Genomic DNA, 19,227 nt, shown 5'->3' with positions numbered 1-19,227 from the left:
AGTTGTTCATTGATTCACTTTGCATGGCACACCTTCAGGCCTTTCATTTAACTAAAAGTTTAAAGAGAAAATGAATCGATTGATGCTTGAAACGCATGGACACACAATGGACTTATATGCCAACGTTGGGGGATGTTGGGTCGTTGCCTAGGGTAGAGCCCCGGATGCCGTCCCAATATTGAGATCGTGGACGATGCCATACTAGGTGAGGTCGATGCCTGGGGGTTGTCCTAGATGCCATCTTGATAATGATATCAAGACGATGCCGGTTGCCGGGGGGACCGATGCCCGGTTGTTACGGGAATAGTCGATTAATTTTGACTAATATGATACTGAAAAAGAAAAATGAAAGTCCACATGTGGTCCATGACTAATACATGTGTGATACTTGCAAAAGCTGGGTTTGTTTTGATATGTATTGTTAAGTCATTGCATCAATTTGAGCATATGTTTGAATTGGGTCACTTAGTGCTTGAATGAGTTTCATGAGATGCACGCATCCCTTTTTGTGACCGAAATGATTATAAGCCACGGATCTTTGGGAAGTTTGTTCATATGCACTAACTCATTGGCTTTGTTTTTGAAAGCACATAGACGGTTGTGAACCTTTCATATGCATAAGCAAGGCAAGGCACAAACCTTGCCATTAATTTGCCATCGGCAAATGGGTGGTGATCTTGTATTCGACGATCATGGCGAGATGTCCTCCTATAAGAGAATTAAGGATTTCTACTTACCGAGTCGTCGATTCACTCTGTTGTTCTCATAATTTCAGGTGTATGATGGGTGAACCTAGGTTCAAGAAGGGAATGAACCTAGCATGGAGGCCGCTTTTGGGAGTAGCTCGGTAGAGGAGTTAGGCTACCCCAACCTTTTGATTGACTATATATGGAAACAAAAATAAGTATCTCGGGACTAGGATGAGCATATAATCAAAATAGCTTTTGATATATGAATAGTGTATGAATATATGTTGCTTTTATTTGCTTGACTTGCATATGTCCTACTCGGCTTCCATGTTTGTTTGTATGGGGATTGTTTATGATTGCTTCTACATGTACTTAACTAAAGATAAAAAAAACTTTTAGGACGTTCGACGTTGCTTGGGGCGTCGGTGCTAACCCGCCGGGTCATGCTCTCGTGCTAGAGGTGGGGCGGGGGTGTGACACTAAAACTTTTTTAAATAGTTTGAAGACTAAATTGAACAAGTACTAAAAGTTCGGAAACCATATTTAACAAATTAAAAGTTCACTTATTGCATTCCACACCAAAGCAAAGTTCAGAGATCACGATTCATATTGGGTTAAAGATTAAAATTTAGGTATCATTTATGTCATGATCTCTTTCAAGAGCGATCCCCATAGTCTTCACACCAAATAGACAAAAGGACAACTCCAGGAATTCCATTATTGGAGACACATCATGGGGTCTCGTAGGAAAAGTTACCAAAGTTTGCTCAAGCTCTCAGGGATCCACAACTTAACCACCAAAATTCAATTTTCGGTTGAGGAGATGTTCAATTTGAACAGCAATGCCTTATGGCACGACGCCCTTGCCTTGATGATTTGACTGGAAAAACGAAGTTGAAATTTGCTCAGCACCAGCTGTAATGTAAGACCAGAGGATGGTGGAAGATAGGTAATTCTGGCCGGTGCGTGGTGGAGAATTCGCAAGATCCCGCTTGTCATATGTTGTATGCTAGCAAAAAGATCATTCGGGGTGGAAAGGTGATGAGTTATCCGACCCTCTAAGTTCATCTTGCCGCATTAGAGCTCCACTTTGATATTATGTAAGTGACAAGTTATATGCTTCCCAAAAGCTTTCTTTTGGGCATGTTTCAAACCGAAAGCTGGCAAGACGCGCCTGATCGTGTAAGGTACTCTGCAATTATTTCATGTGATAATTTTGAAGAAGTGGAAAAACGTGCGTCTGGAATGCTGGCTTATCCCTGCTGCACCTACCTCTTCTCTTTGGCCTTAAGGCCTCTACCATGTGCTTGGTTACTTCACTGGCGAGGCTGCCCCCTACATGGGGAAAGTACTCAGACAAGATCTTTCATGAGCAGTTTCATTAAAAAGAAAGTGGGCTTGACAAAATTTCTTGGAACATATAATCAATGAATAACCATCTAACTGTCTCATTCTAAAAAATCAGCCGACCCTTAATTAATTGACCGACGGTTGGGATTTTTGCTCATTTAATTTAAGACAGATGCCAATGATTTCACAAATGAATTTAGTAGATAAATGATCGTCGTGTCCTTTGCTTTAGCAAAATTGGTTTCTCACATGCTTTATGGAATAGTCTTCTTACCACATGGGACACGTGTGACGACGATGTATTAATAAAATTTTAAAAATAAATATTTTTTAGCTTCGTATTTTATGTGATTTTCAGTTATGGGTCGTATGGTTGGAGGACGTGGAGCTGTCCCTGGAATTAATCCACTGAAAGCAAACTGCACTCTACGAATTCCCGGCTTGCGAAGGCTGATGGTTCCCGTCTGGCCGAATCAATCATTTGAGAGTTTGTCGGCAACTCCACATAATCCCGCCTCACGCTAATGGGCAGAGGCGAGCTGCTCGGTCGATCTTCTGAAAAGTCTTGCTGCTTCGGGTACGACTGAGATTTTCTTCCGAGAGAAAACCGCGCGTACCATGCAACGAAGGATTCCAACAGCACGCTCGTTCACTCTGCCCAAACCAAGTCAACAGGTGTTTCGGGAAGGACTGAGACCCTATTGGGCTTAATGTACAATATGATTTATGAACTTCTAATTTATTCAATATGGTCACCGAATTTTAGCCCACCGTACAATATGTTTTCTAAATTTTTAAATTGTTCACTGTGGCCATTGGACTTTTGATACATATTCAATTTAGCCTCTAATTAATATGGAAATATTCAATGTTGTTCATAAACTTGAATTAATTGAATGATAACATCGAACATTTTTATATGGCTTGATGGCTAAATTGAACCAGTTCAAGAATCGCATATGATATTGAGTCAAAATTCAAAAATCATTTATGTCATTATTGATTCAGTAGCCTTCCTAGCAACTGAAGATACATCATGGGTCTCCTAGGAAAAGTTACCAGGTTTGCTCAAGCTCTCAGGGGACCCCAACCTGACCACCAAAGCACCAATTATGGCTTGGACCGGGAGAGAAGACGGATTACGAGAATTTCAGGTTCTTTAAATGACATGGATGCGACCAACCAGGAAATAAATAGGTCAGTTGATAACTTGATTAGGTAGCCTGGAAGCAGCCAGAAGAGCAGATCAAGTTCTTGTGCCATCACCTTCTTGCAGCCGGCCATGGAGACACCGGGAGATTTGGAAGTTCAGTTGGAGGGCATGAGAGAGTATTACAGGAATGGCAACACGAGAGGTGCATCTTGGAGGAAGTCGCAGCTCCGAGGATTATGTCGGCTTCTCAAAGAAAGAGAAGCTGAAATGAACGCTGCCCTTGAGTGCGACTTGGGGAAGCATCCTGTCGAGTCTTATCGGGATGAGGTAGCTTCTTGAATTCAAGTTTTCAAACTTTTTTTCCCCCAAGGAAAAGCCGGTGACATGCTCGGACGTGACTTATTGCCGAGCCTTGTGTTCTCTTGCTGTAGGTACTTTTTATTCATCTTGATTGTTTTGTTTGCAATTTGCGCAGATAGGAAGCTTGATAAAGTCTGTGAACTATGCGCTTGGTTGTTTGAAAGGGTGGATGTCAGCCGAGAAGGTGAACGAGGCTTTCCCTGATTGATCCTCTGATGCGTCCCGTTTGTCCTGTGCGGGGAAATTTTCGCTGTTTCTTTGTCATCGTTCTTGAATCGCAAGATTCCAATTGTGCTGCAGGATTTATTCAATGTTACATGAGTCCTTACTGGCATTTTAAAGCTATGATGTCTTCTTAATGCCTCGAGACACCTATTATGAAAAGAATTTAAGGCGAGCCCCTTGACTTTGCAGGCTAGACTGCCGCTTGCTGCTGCACTGACGACTGCGGAGATAATTCCCGAACCTCTCGGCCTCGTCCTGATCATCTCATCTTGGAATTTTCCATTTGGTTAGTGAAACTGTTTGCCTAGGAAATCAAATTTAGTTCCATCATCTGTATTTGCATATAGCTTCCATCTTATCTACTTTAGGCGGTGATTGTCATGGCTGGGTGGTATATGAACAGGACTCTCCCTGGAACCACTGATAGGAGCGCTGGCTGCCGGAAATGTGGTGGTCCTGAAACCTTCAGAGGTGGCTCCTAGATGCTCCTCTCTCCTGGCTGACGTACTGCCGGCTTATCTAGATCCTAAGGCTGTCAAGGTTGTCGAAGGTGGTCCTGCTGTTAGTGAACAACTAATACAGCAAAAGTGGGATAAAATACTCTTCACAGGTAAAAACATCACTCATGGAGCTCTCCTTTCAAGTTGTTCCTGCTGTATGAGGTTGAACCTTATCAACGGGCTATTTCAATTGCGATGTTTTCATTCTCTAAAAGTTTCACAAAAGCACAGGAAGTGCACGAGTAGGTCGCATGGTGATGGCTGCAGCAGCGAATCATCTGACACCAGTGACTCTCGAGTTGGGAGGAAAGTGTCCGGCCGTACTGGATTCTCTTTCGAACTCATGGGCCAGGAAGGTAAAGAAAGGAATTATCACATTAGAACTGCAACGAAAGCGATCATCTTGCTTGATTTCTTGATATAAAATTCACTTCACAAGATGTACTATATGCTTCTACATGTTAAGGTGGCTGTGCAACGAATTCTCGGGTCGAAATTTAGCGCCTGTGCAGGCCAAGCTTGCATAGCCATTGATTATGTCCTCGTGGAGACGAAATTCAGCTCCACTTTGGTAAGATGACAACCAAATAATATGTTGTTTTGATTATTGTCATCTGCTTAAGCATCATGCTTATAATTTTGCTTCTTTGTTCAGCTGGAACTAATGAAGGTGTGGATCGGCAAGATGCTAGGAGAGAATCCGAGAGAATCGCACAGTATGGCAAGAATCGTAAATAAAAACCACTTCTCGAGACTGAAAACTCTTTTAGAAGACCCAAATGTCAAAGCTTCTATCGTCTACGGAGGTTCAATGGACGAAAACAGCTTGTATGTCGTCCACACTGACTCGTTTGAAAGAGCCTAAGAATGTTTTCTGTGCTCCGGTAGTCAATCATTCCCTCGCTTTTGTTTCGCGCAGGTTTATTGAGCCGACCATCTTGCTTGATCCCCCGCTCGAATCGGATCTCATGCAAGATGAGATTTTCGGCCCCTTACTCCCAATCATTACGGTAAAACTATTCTCCTTGAGATATGTACTTTCATTATAGTCCTTTGTCCTTGGACATTGCCCTTCTAAATGATATTTCTTCGGTTAGTAGCGACTTTGCTTCTCATAGAATAGGTTGCAATCAACTGCTGTCCGTCTTGACAGTTGAAGAAGATCGAGGACAGCATCAACTTCATAAATTCAAGGCCTAAACCTCTTGCGATTTATGCCTTTACTCATAACGACTCGCTCAGGAAAAGGATGGTAGCGGAAACATCATCAGGAAGCGTGACATTCAATGATGCGATGATTCAAGTAATGTCATTGTTCGATAACTTCATGATCCATTCACTGTGCAAAAAGAATGACGGTTTTTAATGAGAAATAACTGCCACAAACCACATTAAAAATGATTGAAAAGAATTCTCTTATGCAGCATATGGCATTTGCTTTGAGAATGGCAACGAATGTTCTTACCCTTTTCTTTAATCTTTCTTTTGCTCGAATGGCCCAATCTGTGTTGAATCTGCAGTATATGGCTGATACACTACCGTTCGGAGGTATTGGCGAGAGCGGCATGGGCAATTACCATGGGAAGTTCTCATTCGATACATTCAGCCACCACAAGGCAGTGTTGAGAAGAAGCTTTCTGGTTGACTTCTGGTTCAGATTCCCTCCTTGGAATGACCACAAACTGCAGCTGTTTCGCTCAATGTATCTTTTCGATTACCTCGGAGTGCTCCTCACCGTACTCGGACTGAGGAAATCCAAGCAAGGTTGAACAGAGTCGAAGGTTATTTCAATTCACATGAGGTCATCATTACATTAATACATCCCGGGTGCCTAGTCGCTTTTATTGAAAGAATGTAAAGAACTTGCGTGCTTTATGGTAGATGCAGAGTCTAGAGGACTAGCACTATATCAAGCCTGTAATTCACTTGCCATTCAGCCTTCTGTAATGTTTGATTGGTTAATTTGGAGAGTCATCCTTTTACCTCAATAATAGCTTTTCCTCGAATGGAGATGTGACTTGGTCTGGTCTGAAGAGTAATCATCCATGATGCATTATCCTATTAACAAGAAATCACACGATTATGGCAAGATAATTTCTGAAATAAAAATCCTAGCCTCAAGGACGTGATGTTCAAGATAAACCCGACCCCTCGATTGAGAAACTGAATTTGCTGCCCTCTTTTCTATACCTAGATAGCACTTCAGTTTTGCGACCTCCTGCTTAAGAAACCAACACCAAGATGAAAAATGCAGACTCGAAAATGCAAGAACAGAAGGAGACCATAGAATTTGTTTTACATGCCCTTGAGCGGCTTGAAGAAGCATAGTGTAGCTATGGAACATTCTGATAGTATTTGCCAAACAAAAGAAAAGAAGTAATACGGCGCATTATAATCAATACGCTTCTCAGAATTGGCCAGGAAGGAGTTCCTCTACTAATGATAGAGAAGAACCTTTTTTATAATACAAAATAAAAATTCTTCTGGATAGTTATGACATGTAATGTACAAAAAAGCAAGCACATTAGCGGTCATAATGACGTATGAAGAACTTCCTGCAGATTTTTTTGCTGTTCCTTCAAATCGTGAATTGTGAATAACTTGAGAGCTTCTTATGAAAATTCTGTTGTGCAAACAACTGTAGGTGTTTGCGCCGTGCATGAGAAAAGATGATATCAATGAACTCTTCCCTGTTATGCACCAAAGTAATCTTCCTGAAATTGTACTGCACTGTCTGCTGTAGCCAAGCAGTTACTTGGCTTCTGTATGTGACAAAATCGGACAGAAAGAGTAGTTGCCATCGTTCCAAATCTCTTGAACGTACACAGCACTAACTATATTGCCAAACATTTCACGTCAATGCATATATCTTTGATGGAAATTGAATTCAAATTCGAACAGCATTATCCACACATGCACAAAAAAGAAAAAGAAAAAGAAAAAAAAGGCCGATTCCAGCAATGTCAACATGCAGATACAACACATATGCACGCTCGAGAAATGCCCTCAGACTCATCCAGACCACAGAGAGTAAATTGGATCGAACACAATGTAGCAATCGATAGTTGTTGCGACCTGATTTTGCCGCTCTCGATCCTCCATCATGAGGAGAGGAAGTGGGGAAATGTCGGATTTATGGGTACTTGTTTACGGGGAGTTCCTTCACGGCTTGTGTTCTGAAAGACGTCATCACCTCGCCTTTCGGGTCAAACCTCTCATGAGTTCCCTCCACGAGATTGCGAGTTCTCCCAAACTCCGATCCCACATGACAATGGAGTGTCGCGACCCATATCCACACCGGTGACATATCTCGAGAGAGGAGGTCAGATGTGAATATCAGATTTAAGGGTACCTTTACCATGGTAGCTTTCTCAATAGTACCCTTTGCCCATGAGGATGACATCACTTCATCCTTTGGGGTACTGCCACATCGAGTATGCCCCGCATGGTGAGTTTCATCAAAACTCATGCCCCGTGCGACAGGTTCGTTTATATGGTTTAGTTATTTATAACAACCTAAAAATAAGACAAAAGTCGTCATTAGCCTCATTTCGAAGGTCGGCTAGAAAACTCAATCGAGGATCAGGATTGTTCTCTTGATTCATACGCAACCAAATATCTAGGTTCAGGGACTTGGGTTACGTTAATATTTTCGCGCCATTTCAGTACCTAAACAATATATTACGTTTACCTAACGTGTCCATACCTTTTTTCTTATATTTTTGGGATCGTCAATCATAAACTAAGCGATCATGCGTGGTTGGTCATTTTCATACCATTCTATTTCTAGAAAATGAGAAAAGAAAGCAATCGATGGAATTGAAATTAAGAGACAGTAATTTTGTGCTCTTTATTTTTTATTATGAACACAAATTTTGTTTTTTTGTTTCGAGGAACAAAAAAAGAACAGAAACGCATTTGTTTGTGTTTTTGTTCTCGAGACTTGTTTCTATTCTAGGGAACAAAATTGGAACGGAAACAAGAAAAAAAAAATTGTTTCTTGTTTCTAGAACACTTCCAAGAAACAATTTTCTCTTTCCTATTTTTCTTTTTTCTTTTTTTTTTCTTCTTTTTTCTTTGGCCTGTTGCTGGCCTCGGCCATAGTTGGCGACGCCGTCGAGGGCCGGTGACCTCGCCAGAGGGTCGCCGACCCCCGGCGAGGCCAAGCGTTGCTGGCCGCTGGCGAGGCTCGCCCAACCACTGGCGAGGCTCGGTGTCGCCTGGTGGTGGCCCGACGAGGTTGAGCCTCGCCCGGCCACGGCGAGACTGCTGGCCCTCGTCGGCCAGTCGTCGGCCATGGTCGAGGCCGGCGACCGGCCAAAAGGAAGAAAAAAGAAAAAAGGAAAATTAAAATAAAAATATTAAAAAATTAAAAGAAACAAAAAAAAATTATATAAGTTTACCAAATATGTTCCTGTTCTTTTTCTATTCCAAGAACAAGTTTACCAAACATATTTTTTTGTTCAAAAATTGTACCAGAGAATCTATTTTTGTTCCTCGGAATAATTTTTGAACAGAAACGTTACCAAACGCACCATAAGTAAATAATCAAGGAAAGTAATAAATTTACCATGAAATCATTAAAAAATATAAAAGAGAAACACAATTGAAAAAGATAGGAGAAAGAGAGAAAACCCGTAACTCATTGGGTTTTATACAACAAATGAAACCGAGACATAAGTCGGGGAAATGAATATTATATGAGATAATGGTCGGAATAGACATCAACCTTCATTGTCTTCTTGCTTTCTCCATCTTCGGGTTCTATTCGAAATTTAATATAGGAAATCTATAACTAGGTACATACGATTAAAAAAAAAAAAACAAGCATACATGCCAAAAAAATCAAGAACACGACATTATGTCAAGAACAATCACGTAAAGAAAGTTCAGTGCGAAAATCAGATTTTGGGACCTCGAGGTCAACCTTTGTCTTTCATGCGTGGGTTCTACTAAGACACCTACCCAATCCATTTTTTGTGGCTTATAACCGTTATCGATCAATTGTGTTATCGCATGGCCAATAACATTTATAAGTCTTTTAACCAAGCGATCTATGTGATCCTAGGGTTTTCCCTTGATATCATGATCGACTCTACCATTCATCTAGAAATCACATGCATTTGTGGGAATTAAACATGCATGCATGTCTTTTGAATCTTATGTCTCAATCAATCAAACAACAAAGTGAACTGTCGGCGGGTCACTCATTACCAAAGGCATGCGCCAATCACAAACACAGACATTTTTTAATGTATGATGTAATTGTATGCATGGGGGGTACACATGGTGTTTCAAAGACATCTTTTGAAATCATATACGAAAAGTTTTGAAACAAAGTGATATTTCGACTATAAAAGACATTCAATTGCCAAAGTTAGCTTGGGGATCGCATAAATACACTCACAAGCATTGCAAACATTCTAAATATAATTCAAATCATGACTTTCACGATATCAAATTAAGATTTTAAAAAGGTCCGAAAATATTTTAAGATTAAAGAATATTTAGATTATGGAATACATTCAATTGCCAAAGCTAACTCGAGACTCGCATAAATACACTCACAAGCGTCGTCACGGGCATTTTGAATATGGTCCAAACCACTATTTAAAAAAAAAAAAAAACTAAATCAAGCTTTGGAAAAGAATTTCTTAGAAATTGTTTCCGGGAAACATCATGTACCAGAGTATATTATTTTTTTTGCGAAAGATACAATTTGGAAAGAAAAATTGTTTAACAACAAAGATCAAAGAATTCAGAATAACTTTCAAGAAGATGACATGGCCTAATTTCATGCGCAAACTAATCTAAAAGGTATGACTAAACAAATACAACCGAATATTCACATCAGGAAAATTTCTGACCAAGTAGGATGTTACGGAAAAATTGAATAATGCTCATCAACAATATAGTTATGAGAAAATTCTCTAATATGTAAAACATAATAAAAAACAACTTTTGTGAAGAAAATTTTCTTAAACAAGCTACACATGATTTTACAAAAATCAGACAACAAACAATAACATGTTAGAAAGTTGTCAAAACAGCAGGACACTCAGTCAATATCATAAGGATTTGTCCTATCAAAATAAATCTAAAAATCACCAAATTTTCACGCAACATAACCAATACGTTGACAAACAAGTTTTGTTGAGAGGCCAAGTGTAAAATCTTAATAGAAAAGATGGAACAAAAATATCAAAAGTCTATTCAAACATGGAGTTAGAATAGAGGTCCGAATTTGATCACATGTCTAGATTTTGATCTAGTTCTGAAAAAAAATGGAAAATGGTTCAAACTGTTGCAAAAGGCGAGCGATCGAATAATAATATAGGCAGAAGAAGAAAATAAATTGGACACCGGATTTACGTGGTTCAGTCGTAAAGACCTACGTCCACAGGGAGAGCAGCAACGAATTTCACTATAGATCAAACGATACAATGAGATTACACATTCGAGTCACTCAAACACTTTACACACTCGAGTCACTCAAACACTTTCTCGGTGTTTCCCAAGCCCCAATTACACCTAATAACGCATGTAGTGTTTAGCCCCGAAATTCCTCATGAAATAATCTCTCAATCTCATGAAGGAATTATATGCAAATCTTACGTCAAGATTAAATTGGTTTGAACACTAAATCTTTCTTGAATGTAATTCACGAACAATAACGACAAAGAAAATCCCTCCCAAACACTCAATAACAAGACGGCGCTTCAAGAACACTTCTTATTGATCAACCCTATTCCATCCATGGCCATAAGTCTATATATATATATAAGTGAGACCCTTATTCCTTTGCCAACTTCTCATAGGATTCTGTTTCTTATCTTGAACCAAAATGTATCTCTGTATATTTTAAACAAAATCCAAGTCCAAGTGAAAGTTGGACTTTCCTATTTTAGCGACCAAACTCTTCAACGTAGATTCAAATTTTGGAGAAGTTGATCTTTGGACCTTCTTTGCTCGATTTCGAATGTCCGCAAAATATCCAATTTGAAATATTCATACTTTTGGATTGGGCTCAAACTCGAGACATATTTTAACACAAACAATAAGCAATTTGCATGAAATTAGCGACATTTAAAACCTTTAAGTGTGCCTTATGACTTTCTAGAAGGGCTCGAGTCCAAACTATATCAATTAAGTACTCTAAGATCAAGATCTTTAAAAGTGCGCATGTTAGTAACTAAAAAAAAGGAACACAAGCATGCATTAAAAAACCTCAAAGTCATTCAAATAATGCACACACGGGAAAAAGAAATCACATGGGACTTAGGATCGGATGTAACCAAAAATTTGGATATCCATCTAATCCTAGGTCGGCATGCAAAATGTCATACAATTTAATGATATGATGAAATGATTCAAGATTCTTAATGGTATGCTCAGGAATCCTAAGTGTGATAGACACTTTTGTTGAACAAATTTAATGTGTGAGATGATATTCAATGATATGACCTAAATATGTATGCGAACCTTGTAACACTTAATTGTCAAGAAAGCATGATCACAAAACTTGGTCTCTAAATGACTCAAACAAGCATGGCAAAATGCATATACAACAAGATTTTGTTTCAGCATTAACTTCACAAAATGGGCATGATTTCAGCTATTTCAAGATATGCAAAAATCTTACAAAAAATCTTATATATAGAGCATGCAATGATGAATATTTCTTATTAAGAGATCGAAACCTAGATATGATTGCAAGAGTCACAGCAAAAATGGCAAAAGAGATATGCATATCTAAGCTATGTATTGTTGCAGTACATTTTTATCTTAATTCATGCACTTGACTTACTTGTCAACATCAAGACTTTGCAAAGCATTCATCAATTGAGCATATGCATCATGTAGACTCAATTTTACCAAAACAGAATTCGAATCAATACAGGGTAGACTGTCCTATGTTTGAATCTAGGCGATTTTAACCTAATTAAACATGTATGAAAATTCCCAAAAAAAATCAAATAAAAAACATACTTCACACTAATACAAGCAACTTTTATGAATGAAATTTTTTCCAGAAATCAACACATAGATCAGTACAAAAATGACAAAATCTGATATCAGCATGGAATAGATTGACCTAGGCTTAGATCTGAGTAGATTTGACTTAGTTAAACATATCCAAAAATCACGAAATAATTATGAAACACGCATAAGACAATTTGGAACAAAACTTGTGAAGGCAAGATTATCTAGATATCATCATAGAAGGCTACACAAAAATAGTAAAATCTCATTTTGGAACAAGGATATAATTGAAAATTCACCCAAACTACTGCAGAATTGTTAATCTTTAGAAATGTTTTTCCAAAGTCAAATGACACTTGATTAGGGCATGCGACCTATCGATTCAAAGCTTGTGACGTGTATTATCTAAGTCTAAAGGGACTCAAGTTGAAACAAGGTCGTTTCGGACCTCATTTTGGCCAAATCGTTAGATCAGTCCTACAACTATGAAATTGTAGATTCAAGCTAAATCAACTACATTCATTCAAGAATATTCAGCCACATTCAAGCTTCAGCAACTCATCAAAGATCATATGAGCATAGTATATATCCCTAAAATTGAACCCTGGCCAACTAATCCGGCCTCGTTTCACGGGGTTCGAGACCTTGAAGTTACCTTTTAACTTGAACTTGAATGTGATCGATTGCGATTGAACGGTTGCCAATCAATGATCATCGGAGCTTTGTCGAACCTCATGGATCATAAAGGATTAGTTGATCTACAAGAAGTACGCAAAAGCAATCAAAGTAGAATCCGTGTTAACCAAAACCTAAAGCAAAAAGTGATCCACTTAGTTTTTTTTTTTTTCCGAGTTTAATCTTATGTTTTGCTGAACACTCATGAAGATAAGACCGAAGTTTGCTGAATCTCAGATCAACTGGATTTCGTTCATCGTTAATCTTTGATCTTCAATTTACAAGACTCATCAATGGACGCTTCGGCTTTAAACTTAATGATCGCAACTGCTTCTCAAGAGTTGCAATCTAAGAGCGTTTCTTCATATTCTCTTAGCCGAATCTTGCTGCTATGCTTTTTCTAGAAATTAGAATGCCAGCAACTCCAAGTTTCTGATGGCCGAACAAAGAGAGGGTTTTCTTTGCAGGAGCTTGCTTGATCAAATAGGCCTCACGAACTCACCAAAAGCTCGGAACGACGATCGGATCGTCGATCTACGAGCTGGATGGAATGCTGGTCAGACCGCTGATCCAGCTTCGGAGATGTCCACCATTCAACGACTATGGGGCTGTTAATCCGCAAAACTACACTCAACTCAGTGGAGAACCTGAATCTAATAACATTTTATAACTAAAACAAAGAGAAGAAGTGGAACATTTATTTCCGATTTTGTTATTGAAACTTCTGGAAATGGAGAATGCCGAGCTTCAATCAATGAAGATGATCTCCAGAAACAAGACTTCAAATCACAGATCAGTGGAGAGATGGATTGCAAGTCTTGATCGGAATCGATGCTCGATCCAGGAAGAAATTGAAGTTTATGATTCTTTCTTTGATGTTGCGAGTACAAGATCATTTCCTCAGCTTCTTCTTCAATAAAATCACTGAAATCAACATAAACAACATATGTTAAAATCAAAATCTAAGCGCAACAAACATGCAAGTAGAGATTGAGAAGACTCAGTTGAATCTAGAGTCTCAGCTTGCTCCGGTCTTAGCTATGAACAATCGCCTTGGATTGTGCGGTGAAGCTCATGAAGAGCTCGATCGTTCCCTTCAATAAAAGACAAAATCTGTTACCTCGGTTGTATTCTCCGCCAAGGACAGAATGAGTGGAGAGTTTTTTTTTCTCCATCTTCCAGAAGTCCAAATCAGAAAAATCCTTCAAGAGAGAAAACGAGTGGAGAATTCATCCAAGAGAGAGATTAAGTCAGTGGAGATTTTCTTTTGCCCGAACTCCAGCAAAGAGTTGCCTTCTTTTTCCCATTCTTCAGTCAAATTTTTAAAGATGGAGAGAATGATGGAGAGAGAGAGACAGACAGAGAGAGACAGACAGAATCTCTTGAAATGAATATATCCGAGAGAGAATAATTCGAGCGAGCCCTTCCTCTAGTTCGGCTGAGTGTGGAGAGATTGAGAGAGAGAATATTAGAGAGATTTTTTTTTTTTGTCAGTCTTACTCTATGCCTACTCTACACTCATTTTCAGACTTTTTTGCCCCGCCTCTCTTGCGGGCGTGAGAAAAAACCCACTTCGAAACTTACTCGTTCCCACCCCCATTCCCCCAGAAAAGGTGGGGATTTGAACCCCCCACCTCCCCCTTCCATGGTGGAAGGGTGGATTAGAGAGATCTTTAGTTAGAGAAAGTAGATCTGAAAAATGAGCTCCCTAAAAATTTGGAGGGAAAGTTGGTTGTGTAGTCTTGGGCAAGATCAAATCTTAACCCTTAGATTAATCCAAAGGCTAAGGCTTGGTCTTCTTAGCTAATTGGTTTGTTCAATTTGTTATGAACACCTTAATTGAGCGTATGCCTATTTCAATGGCTAAGATGCATTCTTAATGAACGGATGATGATCAATCGGGTACTAATTGGGGTATTTTTTGCAATTTTCATAACATGGGGGATTAACTTGCAAATTTTGTAAAATTTGAAACAAAATTGGAAATTTGAAAATTAAGGACATGGATGCAATGGCCATGAAGTGGGCCAGCAGATGGTGGTTTCCGGCCAAAAGATGGTCGGAAGAATTCACCGGTCAATGCCAGTTGAATCTGGTCAACGCTGGGTTGACTGGGTTGACTTTTTGTTCGAATTTTATTCTATTTTTTTCCCAATTTAAACAAAATCAAATATTTCTATATGAATCAGATCAAATGTGATGCAATTAGGCTATCTCAATTGGGTAACTAATCCTCCTCCCCCCCTTTCGGAAATTCTATGTTCAGAATTTTATCCATCGTTGTCTTGTAAGGTTCGCTTATTTTCATGAATGAATGCAATATCTACTTTCGACCAAAAAAAAAAAAAATCAACTAATTGTGCACAAAATGTTCAAATTCATTGAATTCCTATTGAAGCAATGCCACAAGCTAAACTCATATTTTCAATTGAACTTTAATTGGTCAAATTGAAGTTCAATTACTCCAATTACACTTCTAATCGAGAATGGGCCAAGTCAAACTACATCAATTGAAGCATCTTAGTTGGGTTTTCTAATCTCTGAATAAGCCAAATCGACCAAACTAGAATGTACCCAAGTGAATCTCCCAAAATTGACCCCAAATTTGAATTTGTCTTAAAAAAATGAGTTAAGAATAATCATTCGTTCGCAAGTCATGAAGAATCGATTTTGGTCTCCTAATTAGGGCTTAAAATGGCAATTTGTATTTTGACCCAGCAATTCACGAAATTGAATATACAAGCAGATTTAAAATAGTCCCTAAACCAAATGTCAAAGAAGGAACTACGCCTAATTATGGCTAAAATAAAAGTAATTTTATTTTTGATCGATTTAGAACCCAAAACTAAAAAATTCAGAATTCAAGGTCCTTAATCAAATTTTGTGAAATTTTCCACACAAAAGTCAAATTGACATTAAAAGAAATGTACTTGTGTATTTTTATTTTTTTTTCCAATTTTTTTTATCAAAGGTTTGACCAAAACTCAACCATTTAGTTGGCTTTTTCCTAAAATGTTAATTTTTGGTCAAATCTTTGAATTTTCAAGAAATTGATTTGACAAAAGTGAAATTAAAGAAATCTTTTTGGGTAAAAGTTTAATTTTTGACTTAGGATTGACTTTTGGTTAAAGGGTTAACCAAAAAGTCAATCTGAAGGTCAACCATTTGATTTTTCGAGTTTTTCTTGAAAATGAATTAGAAGTTACTTTAAAATGATAATGCAAAAGAAAGAAATGAAAAAACGATACTTTTGGCCAAGAAATGAGATTTTGTCACGACTATAAACTCAAATCTCGATTTTTACTTTTAAAGACGCGTTGACTAAAAATCAAGTATCAACAATAGTAAACCTTGTGACTTCCATTTTTGCCATAGTGATCACTCCTTTGACTTTTGGGCCGTTGCCAAATTCCGAGCACATAATCACCAGACATGACTAGCAGTCTAATCCTACGGAATTGAAGCGGTGTACGGAACTCATATTATGACCAATTGACCATTGATCAGCCGGAACTTCACCACCAATGTGCCGACAGAGTGAACTTGTTACGGTCTAGACTAAAAAAACTTGAAACTTTAATAGCGGAAACCTCCGAAATCAGCATATCTCAGGCCAAAATTGTCTTACCTGACGCTTGGAAATGGAAGTTTCCGCCACGCTCCGAGCCACCTGCCGTCCTCTCTCTCTCTCTCTTGGGGCTTGAAGCTTGTTTGGGTCGACGTGAACGGTCTCGAGTCCGCAAGCGATTCCAACAAAAGGCCGTTTGCACGCCATGTCTGATTCGGTTTTCTCCCATGGCTCCATTTTAACGGCAGTATATCAATATTTACTCATACCAAATCAAATATAAAATATTATTTTTCTAGACAAATAAATTATTAATCATCTTTCATTCCAATCTAAGTAGCATTGACATGCAACACGGGACATGATATGATACGTCGATATGTCATTTTTCAAAAATAGAGAATTTTGACACGTTAGGACACGTTATATATTAAATAAATATTTTTAATTTTAATCAATTTGATTCGAATTCACAAATAAATAAATAATAAAAAAGAGCTTACAATGAATTTACAATAATAATATTTTTTTTGATGACTGAGAAGCGCGGCGTCGCGATATAAACTTGGGGGCATTAGCGGGGATCCACCTCCCACAACACCCCACTTAAGTCGTGTAATGGGAGTGAGATGTTTCGAACCTCTACCCTCCCGAATGAGGGGTCGAAACGCAAACCAACTCGTCCACCACGGGTGGGTTAATTTACAATAATAATATTAATAAATCTATTTATAGGAAATTTGAAAGATATATCCATAGTCAATACGTACCTATATTTGGGAACATGTTTCTAACTTTAATAAAAATTATCAATAAAACTAATGACTAGCAAAAGATTAAAATAAACTTATTTATATAAATCTATGATCTTCTATGATTACCAAAATTTATCATTATTTACTATTTAATATTTTAATTTTTGAAATCACTTTTGAACAAAAAAAGCCCTGCCCAATTTCCTCCCTCGTCCCCCCACACAAAAACTGCTATCCCCCACAAATTATTTCCCTCTCACGTTTCTCTCTCCGCAACCCCACCACACCATCAAACCCCCTTTTAGCCCCGGTTTCTTTCTCCCCATCAATTGTGAAGGTTGTCATTTCCCATGAAAATTGAAGTCATCCCCCACACCCATCCTCCCACATCGAAATCCCCATTTTAATTTTTTTTTTAATCTACTCTTCTTGCTAAAACCCTCCTTCGTGGCCTTGTCTTCCTCCTCCTCACCCAATTCTCTTCATCTTGATTTCTATTCTCTCTCAATTATCTCATCGCAATCGCTTGCCGTCTCACCTTTGGCCCTCCCTCCCTCACAGCCACAATCTCACTTCCAGTCCTCCATCGCGGCATAGTAGTCATAGTCCTCCTCCTTGTAGTTGTGGCCTCGCATTCACTCCCTTGCCCTTGCCTCCACCTTCCGTCACTCTCTTCAACATTTGTCTCTCCCTTTGCAGTTGCACACCCGTCCCGAAAACAACCATGCCTCTTGCAATTTTGAACACGCCGGTCAGAACATGTTGGAAAGAGTTGACCGCATGTTAAACACGTGTCAGGGTGTCCGACACGACACGGAAACCCTAGAACGTGTCAATGCTTCATAGATTCCAATCAAGAAAAAGAAAGACACACTTGCACGTGATTGCAAAAAAAATTAAAAAATAAAATAAAGTAGAGTACTCTAACTTAAATTATCCTTTGAAGTAGACTTTATTTTTGTTATGAGGACATGATAGCGAAAAAAAGGAAAATTAATGATGCGTTTGGTTCAATTTTCCTAAGGAACTTTCAACTTTTAAAGCCTCTCACGGAAAAGGTGGTGCTTTTGGCAAGCATTTTAAACTAGCTTTCGGCCAAATGTTAGCATCGGGAATGCTAAAAGCCTAATACCACTTCCACCCAACATTTTGAAGAGCATTCGTAGAAAGCTAAAATTAGGATTAAAATAATTTTTTTCTTTTAAAACTACCATCACCAATTCTTTAGTTTTTCGATTTTGCCCCTCCTTGTAACTGTTCATCTTCAACCTCCGCTAGAGGTTGTGCAACCTTGAGCAATCGCCACCCGGGTCTCATGACCTCCGGCGATCCTCGCTTGAAGTCGCATGACCCTAAGTGACCCTCTCTTGGGTATGGCGCAACCCTCGGGATGGTCACCTACATTGCACGCTTACTAGGTCGCGCGACCTAGGCATTGGTTGCCTACGTTTGGGCATCACCGGAGGTCACCCAAGGTCAAGCAACCTCACTGACAGCTGTAGCCCTTTGCTATATTCAAGAAAGGGCTTGAGCTCTTTTTTAATTAAAAAAAGGTATAAAAAATATAGTGAAAGTCCATTGCAAATTTTTTTTCCCCAAAGTCCATCTACAAAAGTTTTTACCAAAAACAATTTGCTTTTCTTCAAAAGATTTTAGGTTTCAACATTTGCATTACATGAAAAACCCATTTACAAAATTGAATCAAACTCCACCTAAATGCCGCGCACGCGCATGAGAGAAAGCAGTTGTTAAAAGATGCTAGTTAGTTTTAGCAATACATTTAAGTAATCGTAAGATGAAATATTCAAGTTTATGGAATTAATGTGTAATTATCCAATAAAACTAGTACGGACACCTAGAGAGGGTGAATGGGTGTTCAAAAGAAATCTAGGCAAATAACTATAGAATAAAATAAATTTCTAGCAAAGTCTGATAAAAATCAAAATTCGTTATGCTAGTCACCAGATTT

The 19,227-nt window shown here is 38.7% G+C and overlaps 1 protein-coding gene across 1 annotated transcript; it reads left to right on the top strand.

Moving 5' to 3' along the window:
- Window positions 1-3,094: 3,094 nt before the first annotated feature.
- On the top strand, window positions 3,095-6,283 carry LOC104433837 (aldehyde dehydrogenase family 3 member F1). Its single transcript, XM_010046714.3, has 10 exons — window positions 3,095-3,519; window positions 3,668-3,736; window positions 3,967-4,063; window positions 4,181-4,387; window positions 4,509-4,633; window positions 4,744-4,848; window positions 4,933-5,105; window positions 5,197-5,287; window positions 5,431-5,580; window positions 5,798-6,283. The coding sequence occupies exons 1-10, from the start codon at window positions 3,322-3,324 to the stop codon at window positions 6,044-6,046; spliced, it is 1,464 nt and encodes a 487-aa protein (XP_010045016.1). The 5' UTR covers window positions 3,095-3,321; the 3' UTR covers window positions 6,047-6,283.
- The last annotated feature ends 12,944 nt before the right edge of the window (window positions 6,284-19,227 follow it).

This window comes from Eucalyptus grandis, chromosome 2, assembly GCF_016545825.1.
Source record: "Eucalyptus grandis isolate ANBG69807.140 chromosome 2, ASM1654582v1, whole genome shotgun sequence".
In the NCBI taxonomy this organism is placed as follows: Eukaryota; Viridiplantae; Streptophyta; class Magnoliopsida; order Myrtales; family Myrtaceae; genus Eucalyptus; species Eucalyptus grandis.
Note: the sequence above shows the minus strand (reverse complement) of the source record. Positions and strands in the feature narration are given on the sequence as shown.

What these genes read in the sequence shown, in the direction of transcription:
- LOC104433837 (XM_010046714.3), top strand. Translation starts at nt 3,322, where the DNA reads ATGGAGACACCGGGAGATTTGGAAGTTCAGTTGGAGGGCATGAGAGAG. An exon ending in CGAACTCATGGGCCAGGAAG is followed by an intron (nt 4,634 to 4,743) that starts GTAAAGAAAGGA and finishes CTACATGTTAAG; the next exon opens with GTGGCTGTGCAACGAATTCT. An exon ending in CCTTACTCCCAATCATTACG is followed by an intron (nt 5,288 to 5,430) that starts GTAAAACTATTC and finishes CCGTCTTGACAG; the next exon opens with TTGAAGAAGATCGAGGACAG.